The following is a 17,309-nucleotide window of genomic DNA, read 5'->3' as shown; positions in this document are numbered from 1 at the left end:
CACGGAGAGAATTTAGGTGGGCGGTAAAATGAATTGTTGACATTATTTGAAATAATACCAGGTTATCAGTTTAGAACAATCTGCTGAGAATACAGGAATATTCACATCAGATTAGGACTGGTAATCTGAGCAAACCACGTCAATGATGAAACAGTAAACTGTTTGGATGCTAGTGATTTCTAGAAGGGATGGATAATCTTCAGAGAAATTGTATTTTACTTGCCTCCAAGTAGAAAGTCATGCCGGAAGTTCTCCGTTTAAAGAATTAGTAGGAAGGGAATCTGGCTCAGTTCTGTCACTAGTGGATGAAGGGAAAGCTCATGAATAAAATCAGAAGAAGCCACACATTAGATGAGTTTCATACTAGGAAGATGGCGGGTTTCTGGGCAAGAATACTAGACTGGCCAACCCAGAGAGTTAGGAAGATAGACGTCCCGAATATCACTTTGTTTTTTCAAAGTGAGTAGCCAGATAACACAGTCTATGCTGAAGTTGTTACCAACCAACACAAACTGGGAAGCCTGTTACCTTACCTGCGAGCTAACCAGTTGGCGTGATACAGTTTCAGGGATGCTGGCAGAGACATGCTTCCGGTTCAGAGGAAAAAGACAGCGTGTTACAAAAACAGCAGTTGCCAGAGTATCAGCATTTTCGTGCCGTCCCTCTAAGTGCCAGTTCCCAAAGTGTGATGTGAGGAGGGTCAGGTGACCCCTGCAGTGGGTGGGTTGCATTACCAGCGAGGGACCTCAGGTTTGAGAAGCCCAGAGCTTTTATTATGGGCTTGTCTGATCTTGGCCCCGGAGGGTGTCACTGTCATTATTATCCCGGACAGTAAACAAACCTGCTCTTAACTCTGGAGGGAGATATTATCCCTTCAGTATGTAAACAGCCTTGAGAAGCTTGTCCTGAAGAGAGGTGGTTGGTGCCTCTGCTCAGAAAATGAGCAGAAACACAGGGGGCCCGTGGAGAAGGACTTCCCAACAAGCATTGTTCTCAGTAAGGTTTAGCCCTCGTGTTTACTAACCACGAAGGGGAGGGTCAAAAGAGAAAAGCTGTACTCAGGAAACTGCAGTAAAAGACGAAACATTCAGAGCTGTTTTTGTGAATCCAAGAAGCTTGTGCTACCATAAGCTATCAGAATAGTAATCAGTGCATGTCTGATACCATACCTGAAGAACGCAAGTTTCTGTGAAAGACCTTTACGCCCAGAATTTCCTCCCAGTGGTACCGCCCAAAGGGAGAAACAGCGGTGTGCTTTCTGGTTTAATACAATTCACATTCAACACAATATACAGGTAGCAATGTATTAAATCTGTATCAAATGTGACATACCGTAAACCTTACTTAGTGATGATCAAGTTGCTGTGAATTACCTGCAGGACAGAGATAGCTGTTTGAAATGCACTTGAGTAAAATGCATACAATATTAAAAAGCATTATGTAGAATACTCACCTGTTCTAACAAGGAAAGAAATAGCTCATTAATTGAAATTTATGATTATTTGGACGTGGCAAGGCTGAAGGTCTATTTGGTGTTTAGCAAAACCTTTTAAAGTAGCTATGAAAACAATGTTAATTATAAAAATTAGAGGGGCAGAGATTGCGTAGAATACTTCAAAGATCTCTTTAAAATGACTTCAAGTATTTTAGAAGCATAAATTGCATGTAAATAAGGCTGATTATGATAAACCATTCTTTCCTATAAAAATAATTACCCAAGGCCCTGTAATAGAAAATCATTTGTTGCTTTAGGCTAAATTGCTGTATGTGCATTAAAATGTTGATTCAGTAGTATGCTTAGGGAAGATGTATTGGCCAGCTGAATTTTCTGGATAGGAGATTAAGAAGAAAAAGAGTTGGATAACTCTTTTGCTTTTCACTTTTGTTGCTAATCCTTCCACACTTCATGGGTTCACCTTTTAGCCAGAGCAAATAAAATGAATTATGATGAATCTTTTTTTTTTTTTTTTTTGGTGGCCACACACTAAAAAGCTCAGTGTCTCAGAGCTGTTATTATCGACAAGCTCAGTGGTCCTGGAGATTCTTTACTCTGTCCGATCCGATTTGTGTAATAGTTGGCAAGTCAGAAACCTCTGAGCAAATGTCTTAATCTGCAGAATGGGGATACTAATACTGATTTTGCAGGATTGTTCTGAGTATTAAATAAGATATCATTTGTGAATGTACCTAGTACCAGACTTGGCATAAAGTCGGCATCCAATAAATACTAGTTGAAGCTACATCAATCATGACTGTTCAGAAAAATTTAGAAAATTGCATTCCATTTCTTGATTTCCTAAGAAGCTGACATAAATTCGGACATGAATTTATTTTCTTACAAGGTGAATTTTTATTATACAATTTGAGTAAAGAAGATGTACCTTTATGACCCTGGAGAAGTATTCTAAACTTCTTTTTACAAAATTAATTACTGGGTCATGGCTTGAGTAGCAATTCTTTTTTTTTTTTTTAAATCCCTTTATTAAAAAATCTTTATTGCTTTTATCCTTGTCTTTAATTTGTAGCATGTGAGCTATTTTATAAGAAATATTATGTGTCATTTCAATCCACATAGCTAATCTTAGATTATACTCTTGATTGTTGGCTGAGTATGAAATCCTATCCTTTTTAATTTCAAAAATTTACATTATTATAGGACTATCTGAAATCTTCAAATTCTCTAAGCAGTTAACAACCATTATTAAATCTATAGTATGTGCATAGCACTCTGTTAGAAACTGGATTGTAAAAAAGAAAGTGTTATATCTCTCATAAGGAGAAAAAGAAATACAGAAATTACTGTTTTATAGGTAGATTATAGTAAATTTCATAGGTAACATTAATAGGGAATCTTAGCAGATGGAGACACTTAAGTTGGGCTTTTATAAAAGATGCCATGGTGGACGTGGCGTTCTTGCTGGACCTTGAGGAGTGAAAAACAATATGTGTAGAGAACAGTGCAGGAAGTGGTTAAGGAACTGAAGGCAATCGAACATGACTTGAGTGTACAATGCATGAAGGGGACTGGTGAGAAATAGCTGCAAATTCCAGCTGTGGCCAAGTGATAGAAATCCTAAATGGCTGGTCATGGAATTTGGACTTACTTTTGTAGGCAGTCGGGTAGCCATTGACATTTTTTGAGTAGGGAAATACTGCATATTTTAGGATAAACCTGGCAGCAGTGTAGAATAGATTGGAAGTTAGAAGGCAGAAAGATGAGGTAGGATGTTTCTCTACCAACTCTGCCCTACAGATCTGCACCCTGGGTCATTTCAGCCACTTACATTTTTGTTTTGTCCCACCTCTGTGACGTTTTTTACCTTAGTTGGTCTTCCAGAATCTAAGTTTATTTTTAATCATATATGAAAAATAAATAGCACCATATCCTCTTGTAAATGCTACATTCTCTCTTTTAGCTAATAGACTGAAAGAATCATTACCTTTTATTCTTCAACTTCTTCAGTGATTCATTGCAATAATTTTGCCTTCACACCTATCTTGAAAACCTCTTTATTTCAAAAATGCTAAATCCAGTTGTTAGCTTCTCTGTGCATTTTTATTTATCCCTATTTTCTTAAACTTCTCTATATCCTGACTCCTAGGACATAACTCTCTTCTAGTTTTCCTTTAAAATTTTATATCATTCCTTCTTCATCTGTCCTACTGGCATTCTTTCTTCTAGTCTCTTAAGGTTGTGTTCTTAGTTTTCTTTCTTTTTACTTTACAAACTCTTCCTGAGCAATCTTACTGACCCCTCCTCCCATTTTGCGGAGACATAATTGGCATATAGCATTGTATTAGTTTCAGCTGTAACACTGTGATTTGATATATGTATATATTATGAAATGACTACCACAATAAGTTTAGTAAACATTTATCTCTTCACATAGGAACAATTTTTTTTCTTGCGAGGAGAACTTTTAAGATTACTTGCTTAGCAATTTTTGAATATATGATATAGTAGTATTATCTGTAGGCACCATCCTGTACAATACATCCCCAGAGCTGATTTATCTTACAACTGAAAGTTTGTACTTTTTGATCATCTTCATCCATCCTCTCCTCCCCTGCCTCTTTTTTTTAGATTTCACATTTAAGCGAGTTCATGAAGTATTTGTCTTTCCCTGCCTATCTTATTTTACTTAAAATAATGCCCACCAAGTTCATCCATATTACTGCAAATGGCAAAATTTTATTCTTTTTTATGCCTGAGTAGTATTCCATTATATATATTTTATATATATCTCACATCTTCTTTATCTATTCATCTATTGATGGACACTTAGTTTGCTTCTATATTTTGCCAATTGTAAATAATGCTGCTATGAACATTGGAGTACATGTATCTTTTTTAATTAAGGTTTTCAGTTGTTCTTTTGGATATATACCCAAGCGTAGAATTGCTGGATCATATGGGTTGTTTTTCAGATATTGAGTTGTATAAGCTGTTTATGTATGTTGGATATTAACCTCTTACTGGTCATATCATTTGCAGATATTTTATCCCATTCAATAGGTTGCTTTATCTTACACTTTTTTTTATCCACTCATTTGTTGAAGGACATTTAGATTGTTTCCATGTCTTGGCTATTGTAATAATGCTACAGTGAACACGGGGGCACAGGTGCCTTTTCAAGATAGTGATTTCGTTTCCTTTGAATGAATGCCAAGAAGTGAAATTGTTGAACCATATGGTAGTTCTAATTTTAATTTTTTGAGGGACTTCCATGTCATTTATGACCATTATTTGAACTCCTTATCAGGTAAATCACTTATTTTTGCTTTATTAAGTTCTGTTCTGGGGTTTTATCTTGCTGTTTTGTTTGGAACATATTCCTCTATTTTTTCTTTTCCTTTTTTTTACTCTCTGGGTTGATTTCTGTGTATTAGATAGAACAGCCACCTGTACCAGTCTCGAAAGGATGGTCTCATATAGGAGATGAACCTTATCATTTAGCTCAGCCCCAGCTCTGGCTTGTCTCTCAACCCTTATGATTGTTCAAGCAGCCTTCTTTATCATTAGTAGCTCTGAGTCATTGATGGTGTGCCAAGACCTGTCAGTGTCCCAAAAGGAGGACCTCCGGCAGCATCTGGATGCAGGCTGATTGAAAGCTGGCTCTTGGGCAGCCGCTTGTAAAGTGTGCAGAGAGACCTTTCTCAGGGAAAGGCTGGGAGATGGATGCCTCTGTCTGCTCCCTCTGAGCTGAGCCCCAGGAGGACAGCCAGCCAAAGACTTCTCTCTTGTTTGCTTCGGTTCTGCCGAACCCACGAACACAAGCCCCGCTGACCACCAGAGTCAGGCTATCAAGGGGCATGGCCTGTGGGCAGCAGCTCTGTGCACAAGCTCTCTCCAGGGAGACGCCACCCACCCAGAGTGGGGCAGGGGAGAGCCAGAGGCTCCCGAGAGAGCCACAGTGGGCCCCTGGTTGTGTGTTAAACCTCAGGTCTGGACCTCAGGCTGCAACCTCCAAGATAGGCAAATAGGCCTCCTTCACAGGAAGACTGGGGCCTGGGTGCCTCTGACTGCTGTCTCTGTGCAATAGAGACAGAAGGAAATAGAGAATAAGGAAAGGGAAAGATGAGGTAGTTGAAACTAGCATGTCAGAGTTTGGGAAAAAAAGTGGCAAGTCATGTGATTTCCTAGAATATATTTTGAATACTTTGTTTTTAGTGTAATTTCAGAGTCAATTATAAAATGCTACATTTTATGTTAAAAGTTCTGTGTTTTGACAGATCAGCTTTCTCATGATGTCGTTTAAGTAACATTTCATCTTTTTATTAGCAAACTGAGCACTGGAAATAGTTACAACATGAAAAGTCCTAATTCTGTTTTCTAATGTGTACTATCAGAATGACTAGCAGTAGAATTATTTTAATATGTCCTTTTGTCCTCGTGTATTTCGTCATTCATTTAAACATATAACCACTAGGCTCTTACTCGAGTATAGGTCCAGTATTAGGAACTGGGAATAAAAAGAATAAAATCTCTACCTCAATGGGCTTCATAGTCTTAAGGTAGAAGATTTATTTTAAAATTATGCAGAAACACTGAATGGGTTGTTCAGTAAAGTTCTTTTGTAATGCCTTGTAAAGAATAACCACTTAATGAACTTTTTTTTTTGGAAGCAGGAGAAAAGTTGCTTCATTACTTTTATTTTATGTTGTACATTGTAAATGATTAATATGTAACATTTTAAAAAGCTGTAATATTTCCTGCAGTGGCGCCTGAGATTTTACATATTTTCTGGAATATGTTTTAAAAAATGTCTTTTCCTACTCTCCCTAGATTTAGGGAGACATTTATTTTAGCTCCTTTATCCAATTAAATGAACATATTTCACCAGAATCATAAAATTGTTTAGGTGATAGACCAGGTCCTGAATACCTCAGCCAGGCACTCTTGTAAGTACTAAGGGTACAGGAAACAGAGGACAGGTTTCCTGTCTGAGATGGTTCTAGAAGGGATGTAGGAAAAAAAAGATTTTTATTTCAGCGCAGCACACCCTGGAAGAGAATTATCCGTGGGAGGGCTATTGAATGTGACCTGGGGAGGACACAAGAAGGGTAAGGGAGAACTCGTGGGGAGGGACACTTTTTCAAGGATTGGTAGAAATCAGTAAATTAGGAAATAAAAGAAGGGTATTCCAGACAGAAGAAACAGCTTTTACAATACCAAGAGATAGCTTGGTATTTATACTGTAATTAATTCAGAGCACGGAGCATGTGAAGTTCAAGGAAGAAGAGGGTAAGGGCAGAAACCATCAGTGAATATCTTCAAGGGTCTTGGATGCACACAGTAGTTTGGGTTTTGTCTTGAAGACAAAGGGGAATCACTGAGAAATTAGAATTGAAGGGATTAGAATTGAAGGGATCAGACTTGTATTTTACACAATTTATTTCTGCACATATACTGTTAATACGTTAATGATGCACTGGATTTGTTTTTTTTCTTTTTTTCTTCCCACTGCTTGTCTGTGTGGTTCTGGAGTTAGTTCAGGCCCTGGATCACCATGCCTGTGGGGCTGGGGACAGTTTACATAAGATTTTTGATCTTCAGTTTCCTCCTGCTGGTGCTTTGTGAGTTGTGGCTGCTGTATGTGCCTCAGCTATGAATCTCTCTTGCTAGTCAGTTTTCTTCTTCCTGCATCTCCCGCTGCTGATGCTCTGTTCACCAGGCCTTATCTTTCCTTTCCTTGTTACTTACCCCCCTGTTACCTTCCTTTTCCTTCTGTCTTAAATTAAAATTCCCATCGAATTCCCTACTGAAATTAGAATTCCCATCTTCAGCGATCCAATTCTCATCTAAAGTGTGTGGTTTCTCTTTTTTTTTGGTAATTTGGTTAGTTTTGACCCTTCATTTCCTTTGGGTTTGATCAGTTATAACAATTAGTTGGAATTGTGGGATTTTGTTTCAACTTTACATCTCTAATTCTTTCTAGTATCAGATGACAACTTTGATCTTTAGGGAAAAACAAAACAGAACAAGCTACCAGAGGACATTCCAGATGGTCAAATTTATATCCTGCTTGAAAGAAACAAAACTTTCATTACTGAGCGGATAAAGCATATCTTATTTTATGCCACTGTTCAGTATGATGGTAATTTTTAATTCATAGAATTTTATATGACAAAACTTTTCAGCAATTATAGGCACACTTTGATTTTTACTGACTTGCTCAAGATCTTTATGATAAATTATGAGCAGGATGGTGCTAACATTAAAAAAAAATGTTAGCATTTTTTTAACATTGACTTATGTGGACCTCAAAATCCAGAATTTAAAAACAGTAAGTTGAACTTCATGGCCTTTTAAGATTATTGATAATGTGAATTATTTTAAGATTATATAATTTTAAGGTGCTATTCTATGTAATGTATCATGAGCTCTGGAGACACATCTTCTCGTTGACAAACTCCGATCCCAGCCTCTCCCCCAAGCTTATCTCCATCTCGTTCCCACTTAGGGCTTCGTTCCAGTTCCTGCTCCTTCAAGCTGCTCCGTGCGCACAGATTCATGCTCCTCCTGGAACTAACCTTGGTCTCTTCCTACTTGATTCCCAGCTCAGACCACTTCTTGGATCAGATCAAACCCTCTGGTGAACTTTTCCTTACGAAGTGAAGAGGTCGTTTCCATCTGTTTAATCCTCTGCTTTACTCCTAGGCTCCTATAGTTAAATTTGTCAAAAGATTAGACACCAGGCTGGATGCTGTGAGGGAAGCAGACATAGAGAAGACAGGACAATACAGTGGGATCCAGTCCTCAGAGCAGCCTGGTAACACAGGCATTGCTGTCCGTCCCGTTCTGCAGATGAAGAGCATGAAGCTCAGAGTTTAGTTTACATGTGCAAAGTCCCCCACACTCTGGAGCTAGGAATATAATGTCAGCTCCGTCCATCTACAAATTGTCAGCTTTTCTCCACAATACAGTGGCTCTTCAGCACATGATCTTTGTGCTTAAGCCGTTTCCAATGTAACAGGAAAATTAAAATATAAATAGCCTCTTTGGAAATGAAATGTCCTTCTAAGATGCACTTCCTATGCATCGACTTTTTATTTGTAAGTGATACTATAGTTCTACTGGTGTTTCTAACTCTCCTCAACTCCAGGCATTCTTGACTTTTCTTCCTTGTGCATCTAAAATGTTAATGTGTTGAATCTTTCTGACTTCTCGCTTCATAATTTTACTGACGCCTGTCCTTTAGTTTCTACTCCGCACCTCCCAGCTAGATGGCATCTTCTCTGTTCCCCTACCTGCAGGTCTCCATGTCTTCCAGTTGGTAACACCCAACTAATTGTACCAAACTGCTATGTTGCTAGTCATTTTCCTATTCAGAACCTCACAGTGATTCTGTTACTTTTAATAACTGGACCGGTCCACTTTCTTGTCTCTTATCTCATTAAGTTCAAACTTGAATTTTCCAGAACAGCCAGGTGAATCCACTTCCTTGTGGAAACCTGCCTTGTGTGTCTCTGTCCTGAATCCTTCAGTGATTCTGCAGATTCCACTTCCTCAAGGTATTAAAACTACCTACTGCAGCTTCTGTATTTACAGTGATCTTGAATGACTGATTTATTCTGACATTTATGGTGCGGGCTGCATATTGGTGACACAGGATTATGTACTGTCTGGCATGGTTTTAAGAAGGTAGTCAAGTAGAGTAAAATAGAGAAATGAAATGTGCAGCTGAAAGATAACCTAGAATCCTTATCTTCTCCCATATCGTTTTTCACTCCCACTGTGACCACTGACTTTTAAGTGGTGATGATCTGCTAACCCTTCGCCAACTTTGGCATCTCTTCATGCAGTTTTATATATTTTATCTGAAGTAAGAATTTAATATAACTTCTTTCTAGTATAAGTCGATATGTATATATTACACAAATACTCTAACGTTTTCACTTTGTGTATCTTTTATATTCACAATGTGAGCCCACCAGTCATTTTCTTTAGTAGGATAATGACAGGCTGAAGCAAGGAAGAATCACCATAGAAGAATTTAGAACAATTTATCGAGTTATTGCACACAGAGAAGAAATTACTGAGATTTTCAACACGTATTCTGAAAACCGGAAATTTCTTTTTGAAAAGAATCTGGTCGAATTTTTGACACAAGAGCAGTATGCACTCAACATTAATCAAAGTTTTGCTTATGAGATCATACAAAAATACGAGCCGATTGAGGAAGGTATGCTTGCATTTCAAAGTTTTATTAAATATTTATATGCCAAGTTTTTTTTTAATGAATTACAGTTATCAAATTCAAATTTTTGACTGGGTCAGATTTCTTCTGGGTAATATGAAATATTGGCAGGTTTAATTTTGTATTTCATAGACTGTAGATGTGTGTTTTAGAAACCTGCATTGTGTAACCATGGCATCTTTTCTGCTTCATTGTCCAGTTCCTTTCTTTTCACTGCTTCTGTGTATCTCTCAAGTGTTCAGAGGTGAGCTTAGGCAGGGAAAGCAAGATGAGAATTCTGTTACATGAACTGTAATGGAAGAAAGTGTCTTCATAGTCATTAATAAAATAGAAACCCCGGTATAGGCAGTTTTCCAGTTTTATATGCTCTATTATTGAAATAATATGAATATGAAAGTAGCTAAATGAAAACAATTCTAGGAAAGAAATAAAATGTTACAAAATCACTAATTTCCCTGTTGTTTAGACACATAATTGTCTATTACATTTCATAAACATTTAAAGAATTTTGCTTTTCTTTCATTTTTGAATGCAGTTATCTGGTTTTAGCTAAATGATCATTTTCATATAGTTTTTGATCTCTGTCTCTTCTTTCAATGGGCAAAACATTTCCATTTTTTTCACTTATGCTCGTCTTTAAATTTAAAAAAAAGTAATATAATAAAATATTCACATAGTTGCACAAGAACACTATTACAGCATACTGTTTAACCCTACAGAAATTAAAAGAATGGCTCAAAATATTTATTTAAAAAGGGATGTATGAAAGTTCAAGTCCTGCATTTGAAAATTGGTTTATGACCACCAGTGCTTAACAGATGGCAACATGGGTTCTGACAAAACAGAACTTGTTCCTTCATTGAGTCATACATTCATTCTTTATTCAGATATTTATTTGTGAAAACCAAGTATGATTCTAGGGGCTGGGGAAACAGTGGAGAGCAAGGAAAACTAGGTCTTATATTCCTTTTGGGGTTTGGCCTGAAATGGACAATAAATAATTGAACATATAAATAGATAATTTCAGGGAGTGCTATTACTGTGAAAAAATTAAAATAGAGAAAGTGATTGAGAGTAGACAGCCCAAGAGGTCTAGCTCAGGTTGGGAGTTTAGGAGAGCCTTTGATGAGGATGAGACGTTTGCGCTGAGACCTAAGTGATGAGAAAGAACTAGTCATGTGACAAAGTGCAAGAGGGCTCTGAGGTTGAGGGAAGAGAAGTGCTGGACCTGAGTTGGAGAATTTGAGGGACAGGAGGAGGACGGTGTGGCTGGAACTTGGAGACTGAGGGTGAGAAGAGTTTGGAGAGATGGGCAGGGATCAAATCATGTTGGCCTTGTAGGTCATAATTAAGATTTCAGTTCACGATTCAGTGCCACGTAAAGACTTCGGAGGGTTTTAAGCATTGTAGTGATGAGACTGAAGGTAGTGCTAGTAAGAGTTTGATCTGATCACTATTAAAACTTCTGCGGGTTTGCAAAAAGATAAAGAGCTTACATCAGAACATAAAACAACTCTTTAAGTGCATGTGATGAGTCCAGCTGACTACTCCTTTTCTTTCCATAGCAAAGACTTTCTCTAAGAAAGCAGGAATTGAATTATGTTCTGGTTCAAGCTCTTTATGTCAGTGCCACCTGGAAACAACCAGTGCGCAGACAAGCACTTCTAGTGGCATGATTCCCAAGACTATTAAAAAAAAATTACTCTGGCCCTGCTACCTGCAGGTGGTAAATTAAAAGATACAAAGGGATAATGAGAGGTGCCAGTGACGTCTTGGAAATGTGTTTGCATTTGTACCATAGTATTACACTGTTCATCCATTTCATCCTGTGAGCCTCCCTTTGCTTCATTCAGATAGTTTCACACACAGCCAAGACCTTGCTTTAAATTTACATGGTTATTGATTACTTTAGAGACTTATTAAGGCCAATTTGGATTATGATGTTATAGTCTCCAATGCTGCCAGATTCTCAGTCTCATCCCACATTGATACATGACATGTACTAAATTAGGAAAACCTCATTTTATTTTAAAAATAAAAATCCATGAGATTAACTCTTATCTCAGTCTGGTAGTTTTTAAGGGCACGAAATGAGTTTGTTTTCTATTCCATTACCAAAGATATTTGCTTAATTAGTCAATAGTTCAAAAGGGCTATAAACCAATCACTGCTTGCTCTGGGACAAAGAATATATTCATGCAAATCATAATTATTACAATATATGATGCATTTGATCCATAGCTCCCTTGGTCCTAAATTTGCATAACTCTGAAATAGAGAGTTTGCATGCCTATAAACATTATATATATTTTCTTCTAGCTTTCATTTTTTAAACCAAAATTGTAATAGCATTTTGAATGCTGGCTTTTTCATTTTTATGATGTCATAAACATTTACTTATGTCACTATATATTTTTGATACATTATTTTTAATGGCTGCTTAGTATTGTATTATATTTTGAGATTTAATTTGCTTCTTCCTCCCATTTATTTTGCTTTTATAAATAATGCTAGTGTGAGCCTTCTTGCACATCAATCTTTGTCTGAGTCTCTATTTCTGTAGAATAAATTCCCAGAGATAAAAGTCTTTGCCAAGGATCACTCTCTATTCTAAAGGGAATACTCACACCAGACTTTTAATTTGAGGCAAACTGCATTATCAACAACAAAAACAACAGTAACTAACATTTATGGAGCTAATTATAGAGCTAATATGCAGGGATGGGTGTTAAGATTAGCACCATTCCACAGACAGAAAGAGATTAGCCAACATGCCCACCACATAACAAAGGATTTGACCCAAGCTGTCTGATTCCAGAGCCAGTGTTCTGCTTAAGTAATTTTCGTATATATTATACTGAGTATGAAAGTCCATAGATAGTTTGCTAAAGATGATAATATGCAAATGACTTAGCAATTCTACGCGTAGGAATCAACCAACAGAAACAAGTACATGTTTGCACTGAAAGACACTTACTGGTGGTTTATAGCAGAACTTTCTGAAACAGCCCCAAATGGAAATGATCTAAGTGCTCGTCAAGAATAAACTTGGTGAACAAATTGTGGTGTTGAACAATGTTGAGCAAAATAAACCACTAACAAAATACATACTATATGAGTTCATTTATATACAACACGAAAAACAAAGAAAACTAATCTATGTTGCTAGAAGCCAGACCGTTGAATACAGTTGGTGGGGGAGGGTGGGGACGAGGAAGACTGGAAAATGAGCAGGACGCAGCCTTCTGGGGGTGGAGGGGGTGGTGTCATGTTCTGTTCTTTGACTTTGGTGCTAGTTACCTACATATTTAGCCTGTGGAAATTCATGGATCTATGACATATGTGCCTTTTTTTGTATGGATTTTTAAAACATTAAAAAAAATCAGAGATGATTGAATATATAATGTACTTAAAGGTTGGTATAAAAGAACTAAATATAAGAACATTAGAAAAATTTATTTCCAAAGAAAAACTAGAAATAGTATTAATATTAATTGTAAATGAATATGTTAGAAATATATGCTCTACTACTAAGTTTTGAGGTGGGATGTCATTGTTACACTACTGATGATATTTCTGCATTCTTTTAACTTATTTTTTTTATAGTTAAACAAGCACACCAGATGTCATTTGAAGGTTTTACAAGATTCATGGGTTCATCTGAATGTCTGCTATTTAATACTGAGTATCAAAGTGTTTATCAAGATATGACTCATCCATTGAATGATTATTTTATTTCAAGCTCACATAATACGTACTTGATATCTGACCAGTTAGTGGGACCAAGTGATCTCTGGGGATATGTAAGGTATTTATTTTGATTTTTAAATCCATTACATTTCAAAACACTGGTAAGTTCCTGGTGGTGTCTTCTTCAATAAGTTGTCATTCACAGTAAAACAGGCTACGCGTGTTACAAATACACACAGGAAAGAGGAATTTCAGTTTGTGTATATCTTGGATACCAACCCTTGGGTGGTTACATAATTTATTAAGTGTATTATTATCATACACTTCCCTTCTAATCCTGTCTGCCGATCTCTTCTCCCCAGTTATTGTCCTGCTGAAGTTTCCTGAATAATTCCGATACTTTGTATAGGAAAAGATGTGACAAAGCCTTTTAAAATCTTACTTAGCTAATTAGAACATCCTAGATTCTAAAGAAATATGGTTAAAATTAATTCCCAGATATCAGGACACAGTGCTATAAGTAAAACCAACATGTAGAGTAAATTGTATTATGTGGCACTTACAGATAATTTTATATATATATATGTATTTATATGTCAGATGATTTGCATAGATTAAAGGCAGTCGACGCTGCATCTTTAATTTTGCATTCCACAGTGCATCATACTGTTAATGCCAGTTTAGTCTTCAGCTTCAGTCTTTTCTGTCAGCTAGGGAAACAGTGGTGAGCAAGATTTTAAAGCTGCTCATTTGTTCATGAGACTAGGCAGATCATAAGCAGGTAAACAGATCGATATTTTCAGGCGACTCATATGGAGAAGATGAACAAGGGTAACATGATAGAAAGCAATTGTGGGGTGAAGGGTGTTACTGTAATTGAAGGGTCAGGAAACGCTTCTCAAGAGGCAAACAGTTGTGGTCTGAGTGATGATAAGGAGGAAGTTTCAGATCTGGTGGGAAGGGCATGCTAAGCAGAAGAAATAATAAGTGCTTGGCATGTTCAAATGAGAGAAAGATGGCAAGCGTGGGTGGAAACAAGTAAGTGGAGAATGAAGGGAGGAGAGTTTGAAGAGGTAGATGGGCTCAGTTTACGAGGGTCTTAGAGACCATGGGGAAGAAAGTGGGTTTATTCCAGTTGCACTGGGAAGCCACTGGAGGGGTTTTCCTTCGGATAAGATTACACTTTGTGTTAACTTTTTACTGCGGAGCAAAGACTGCTGGTACAAGGGCAGAGCTAGAAGATGCTTTGGGAAGATATTGTAGCTGTCCAGGTGGTAATGATTATTTAGATGGTGAATTTGTGGGGCAGCAGTTGAGATATGTGGTTAGATTTGAAATATTTTAAAGAAGCAGAGCCAACAAGGTGATTTACCAGGTGATTTGAAGAGAGGTATGAGAGAGAGGACTGAGATTTTTGGGCTGATAACACAGGGTACAATGACATTGTGGACAGAGATGGTGAAGCCTCAGAGAGGAGGACTTTGTATGGTGTGAGGCAAAAGCAAGAGTTCCGTGGTTGCCGTGTTCAGTTTGGGATATCAATTAGCTATCAAAGGGCTGGGTTGGGTATGTGTGTCTGGGATTTAGAGGAAATATCCAGATTGGAAGAATAGAGTTGGAAATCATCGGCTTATAGGTGATACTCAAAGCTACGTGATTGGATTACTAAGGAAAAACCACAGATAGAAAAGATACCGTATAATCCCATGATTACATCAAAGTTACAAATAATATTGCTTCTCCAATTTAAAATCTAAGTAAGTACGTAAATCCACAAACTCAGGAATAGATCATTTAGAATCAGGTAAGGATTGCCCAATTCATAGCTCTACTTTTGTTTTAGAAATTTCTATTCAAACCTTATTATTTTAATTTTTTTAAAGAGAGAAAATATACATTTTAAACAGGTTGATTTAGAGAAACAAAATTACTTTTGATTTCCAAGAAAATGGTCCACCTATGTGAAAATTAAATGTTTAATTGTATTTCTTCCTCTGTTTCTTTACCCACTTGTGGAAGATACACTCAAAATGCAAGTCTTTTGAAATTTCTCTACTTCTGAGAGGTAGTATAGTGGAAGGATTGCCTATTAATGTTTAAGCTTCTGGTTCTGATCTTTCCTCCTTTCCCTCACTTGTTAATTAGGTGACAGATAATAACTTTTTTGTTTGTCAATTTTGCTCATCTTTAAAAGAGGATAACTAAGATTAACTGCATTGAATACTTTAACCCATGAAAAGCCCCTTAAACTTGTTTAAGTGGAGAATTTCTTTACTGAGAGAGAAATTTTCATTATTCATTCCCAGATTTTATTATTCATTCATATCACTCAATGTGAAATAGTGAAATGTGGTGACCTCAACACCACTGCTGGGGGAGAGACAACTTTCTCTTCAGGTGCTTTGGAGTAAAAGGGGTTGGCATGACCCAACGCGATCTGCTCAAGTCATTTTTGCTGCGGACCAAACCTCAGAAAATGCAATTAAAATAAGCGATTTGGTAAAAGTTGGCTTGATCTAAGGATAAAATTAAAACTATCTAGAGATATAGCGAGAATCAGTACTATTGAGTTTGTTCTCCATGAAAAATTTTCTTCCACAAAACAGCAGAGGGTTTTAACTTATTCGTAGGCAGTGAAATCCATGTGGTATATTCTTAAAGGTTAATCCATAATCCATGAATGACTATTTTGTTTAAATTTTGCTAGTGCCCTTGTGAAAGGATGCCGTTGTCTGGAAATCGACTGCTGGGATGGATCACAAAATGAACCTGTTGTGTACCATGGCTATACATTCACCAGCAAGCTTCTATTTAAAACTGTTATCCAAGCGATACAAAAATATGCATTCATAGTATGTGCATATCTTCGTTAAATTATAGTTATTTAAACATAAGATAACTTGTTTGTTTCAATATTCTGTAATGCTTGGCCTTCGTTTAGATCAGTGACATTTCAAGTTGGGAGTTATGATCCATGAGTAAGCAGTGGAACCCATGTAGTGTATCATTAAAGTAGATTTATCAAAGTTAATATCAGGCAGTAAGGTGCATGTTGTTTGTTGTTTAATTGTGTAATATATATTATATGAGTGTGCATATACCGTGTCACAATGTAAAATATATTTCTTACCATGCATTATGGCCAACAAAGTCTGAGAAATACTGGTCCATGTAATAGTAAATATTTTACCAATATTCAAATAATTTTCTTTCAAGAAACAAATGTCAAAAATGTCTTATCTCAATTTTGGCATTTTTTATGACTATAATGCCAGCTACTTACACAGCAAAGGATGTTTAAAAGTTGACTTTGGATTTCAAAATTGTTACTAAATTTATTACAGTTACAGATTCAAAGATCTAATTATTTCTAGAACCTCTAAATTCAGCTTAGTCCTCCTCTATAAACTGAGCAGGTTTTAACAGTCACTCAAGTTTGAGTAATGTTTGGTCCCATTACATGCTTGGCTAATTAAGCACCTTCAGACATTTTAAGTTGTTTTTGTAAACTTAGTATATTTGATTCCTTTCTTAAGTACTTCAAGTGTAGTGTATTTGAAGAGATTTAACAAAATCTTATTGAGTACTTAGTGAATATCTAATAAATTAAAATTAAAAATTTGATAAACCTACAGTTCTCCTAAATAAGTCAATAAGTTATCCATAAACATAAACATCACTTAAAAATCAGACATTGAAATCAATTGCTCCATTATTTATTAGAAAAAGAGTATAAAATAATAAATATTCACAAGATAGAAATATAAAACATGAAAAATTTCTATCAGTATAAAACATTGATATATGGCATTGATCCTTTTAAACACCCAATTTCTGATTATTTCTAAATTTATATCTCTATCCAAACTTCTCCCTTGAATGCTACACTGATATAGACCCCTCCCGATTTGGTTATTT

General features: G+C 36.5%; 1 protein-coding gene across 2 annotated transcripts in view; it reads left to right on the top strand.

Moving 5' to 3' along the window:
• PLCZ1 (phospholipase C zeta 1) overlaps positions 1-17,309 on the top strand; it is a 35,936-nt gene that overhangs the window by 331 nt on the left and 18,296 nt on the right. Inside the window, exons 2-4 of one of the 2 annotated variants that reach the window (XM_010988849.3) lie at positions 9,455-9,686; positions 13,308-13,509; positions 16,099-16,243. The exons of the other annotated variant lie outside the window; for it this stretch is intronic. Coding sequence (XP_010987151.2) covers positions 9,455-9,686; positions 13,308-13,509; positions 16,099-16,243 — 579 coding nt within the window. The remainder of the gene's footprint in view (positions 1-9,454; positions 9,687-13,307; positions 13,510-16,098; positions 16,244-17,309) is intronic. 2 annotated transcript variants of the gene reach the window in all.

This window comes from Camelus dromedarius, chromosome 25 (genome assembly GCF_036321535.1).
Source record: "Camelus dromedarius isolate mCamDro1 chromosome 25, mCamDro1.pat, whole genome shotgun sequence".
Lineage (NCBI taxonomy): Eukaryota > Metazoa > Chordata > Mammalia > Artiodactyla > Camelidae > Camelus > Camelus dromedarius.
Note: the sequence above shows the minus strand (reverse complement) of the source record. Positions and strands in the feature narration are given on the sequence as shown.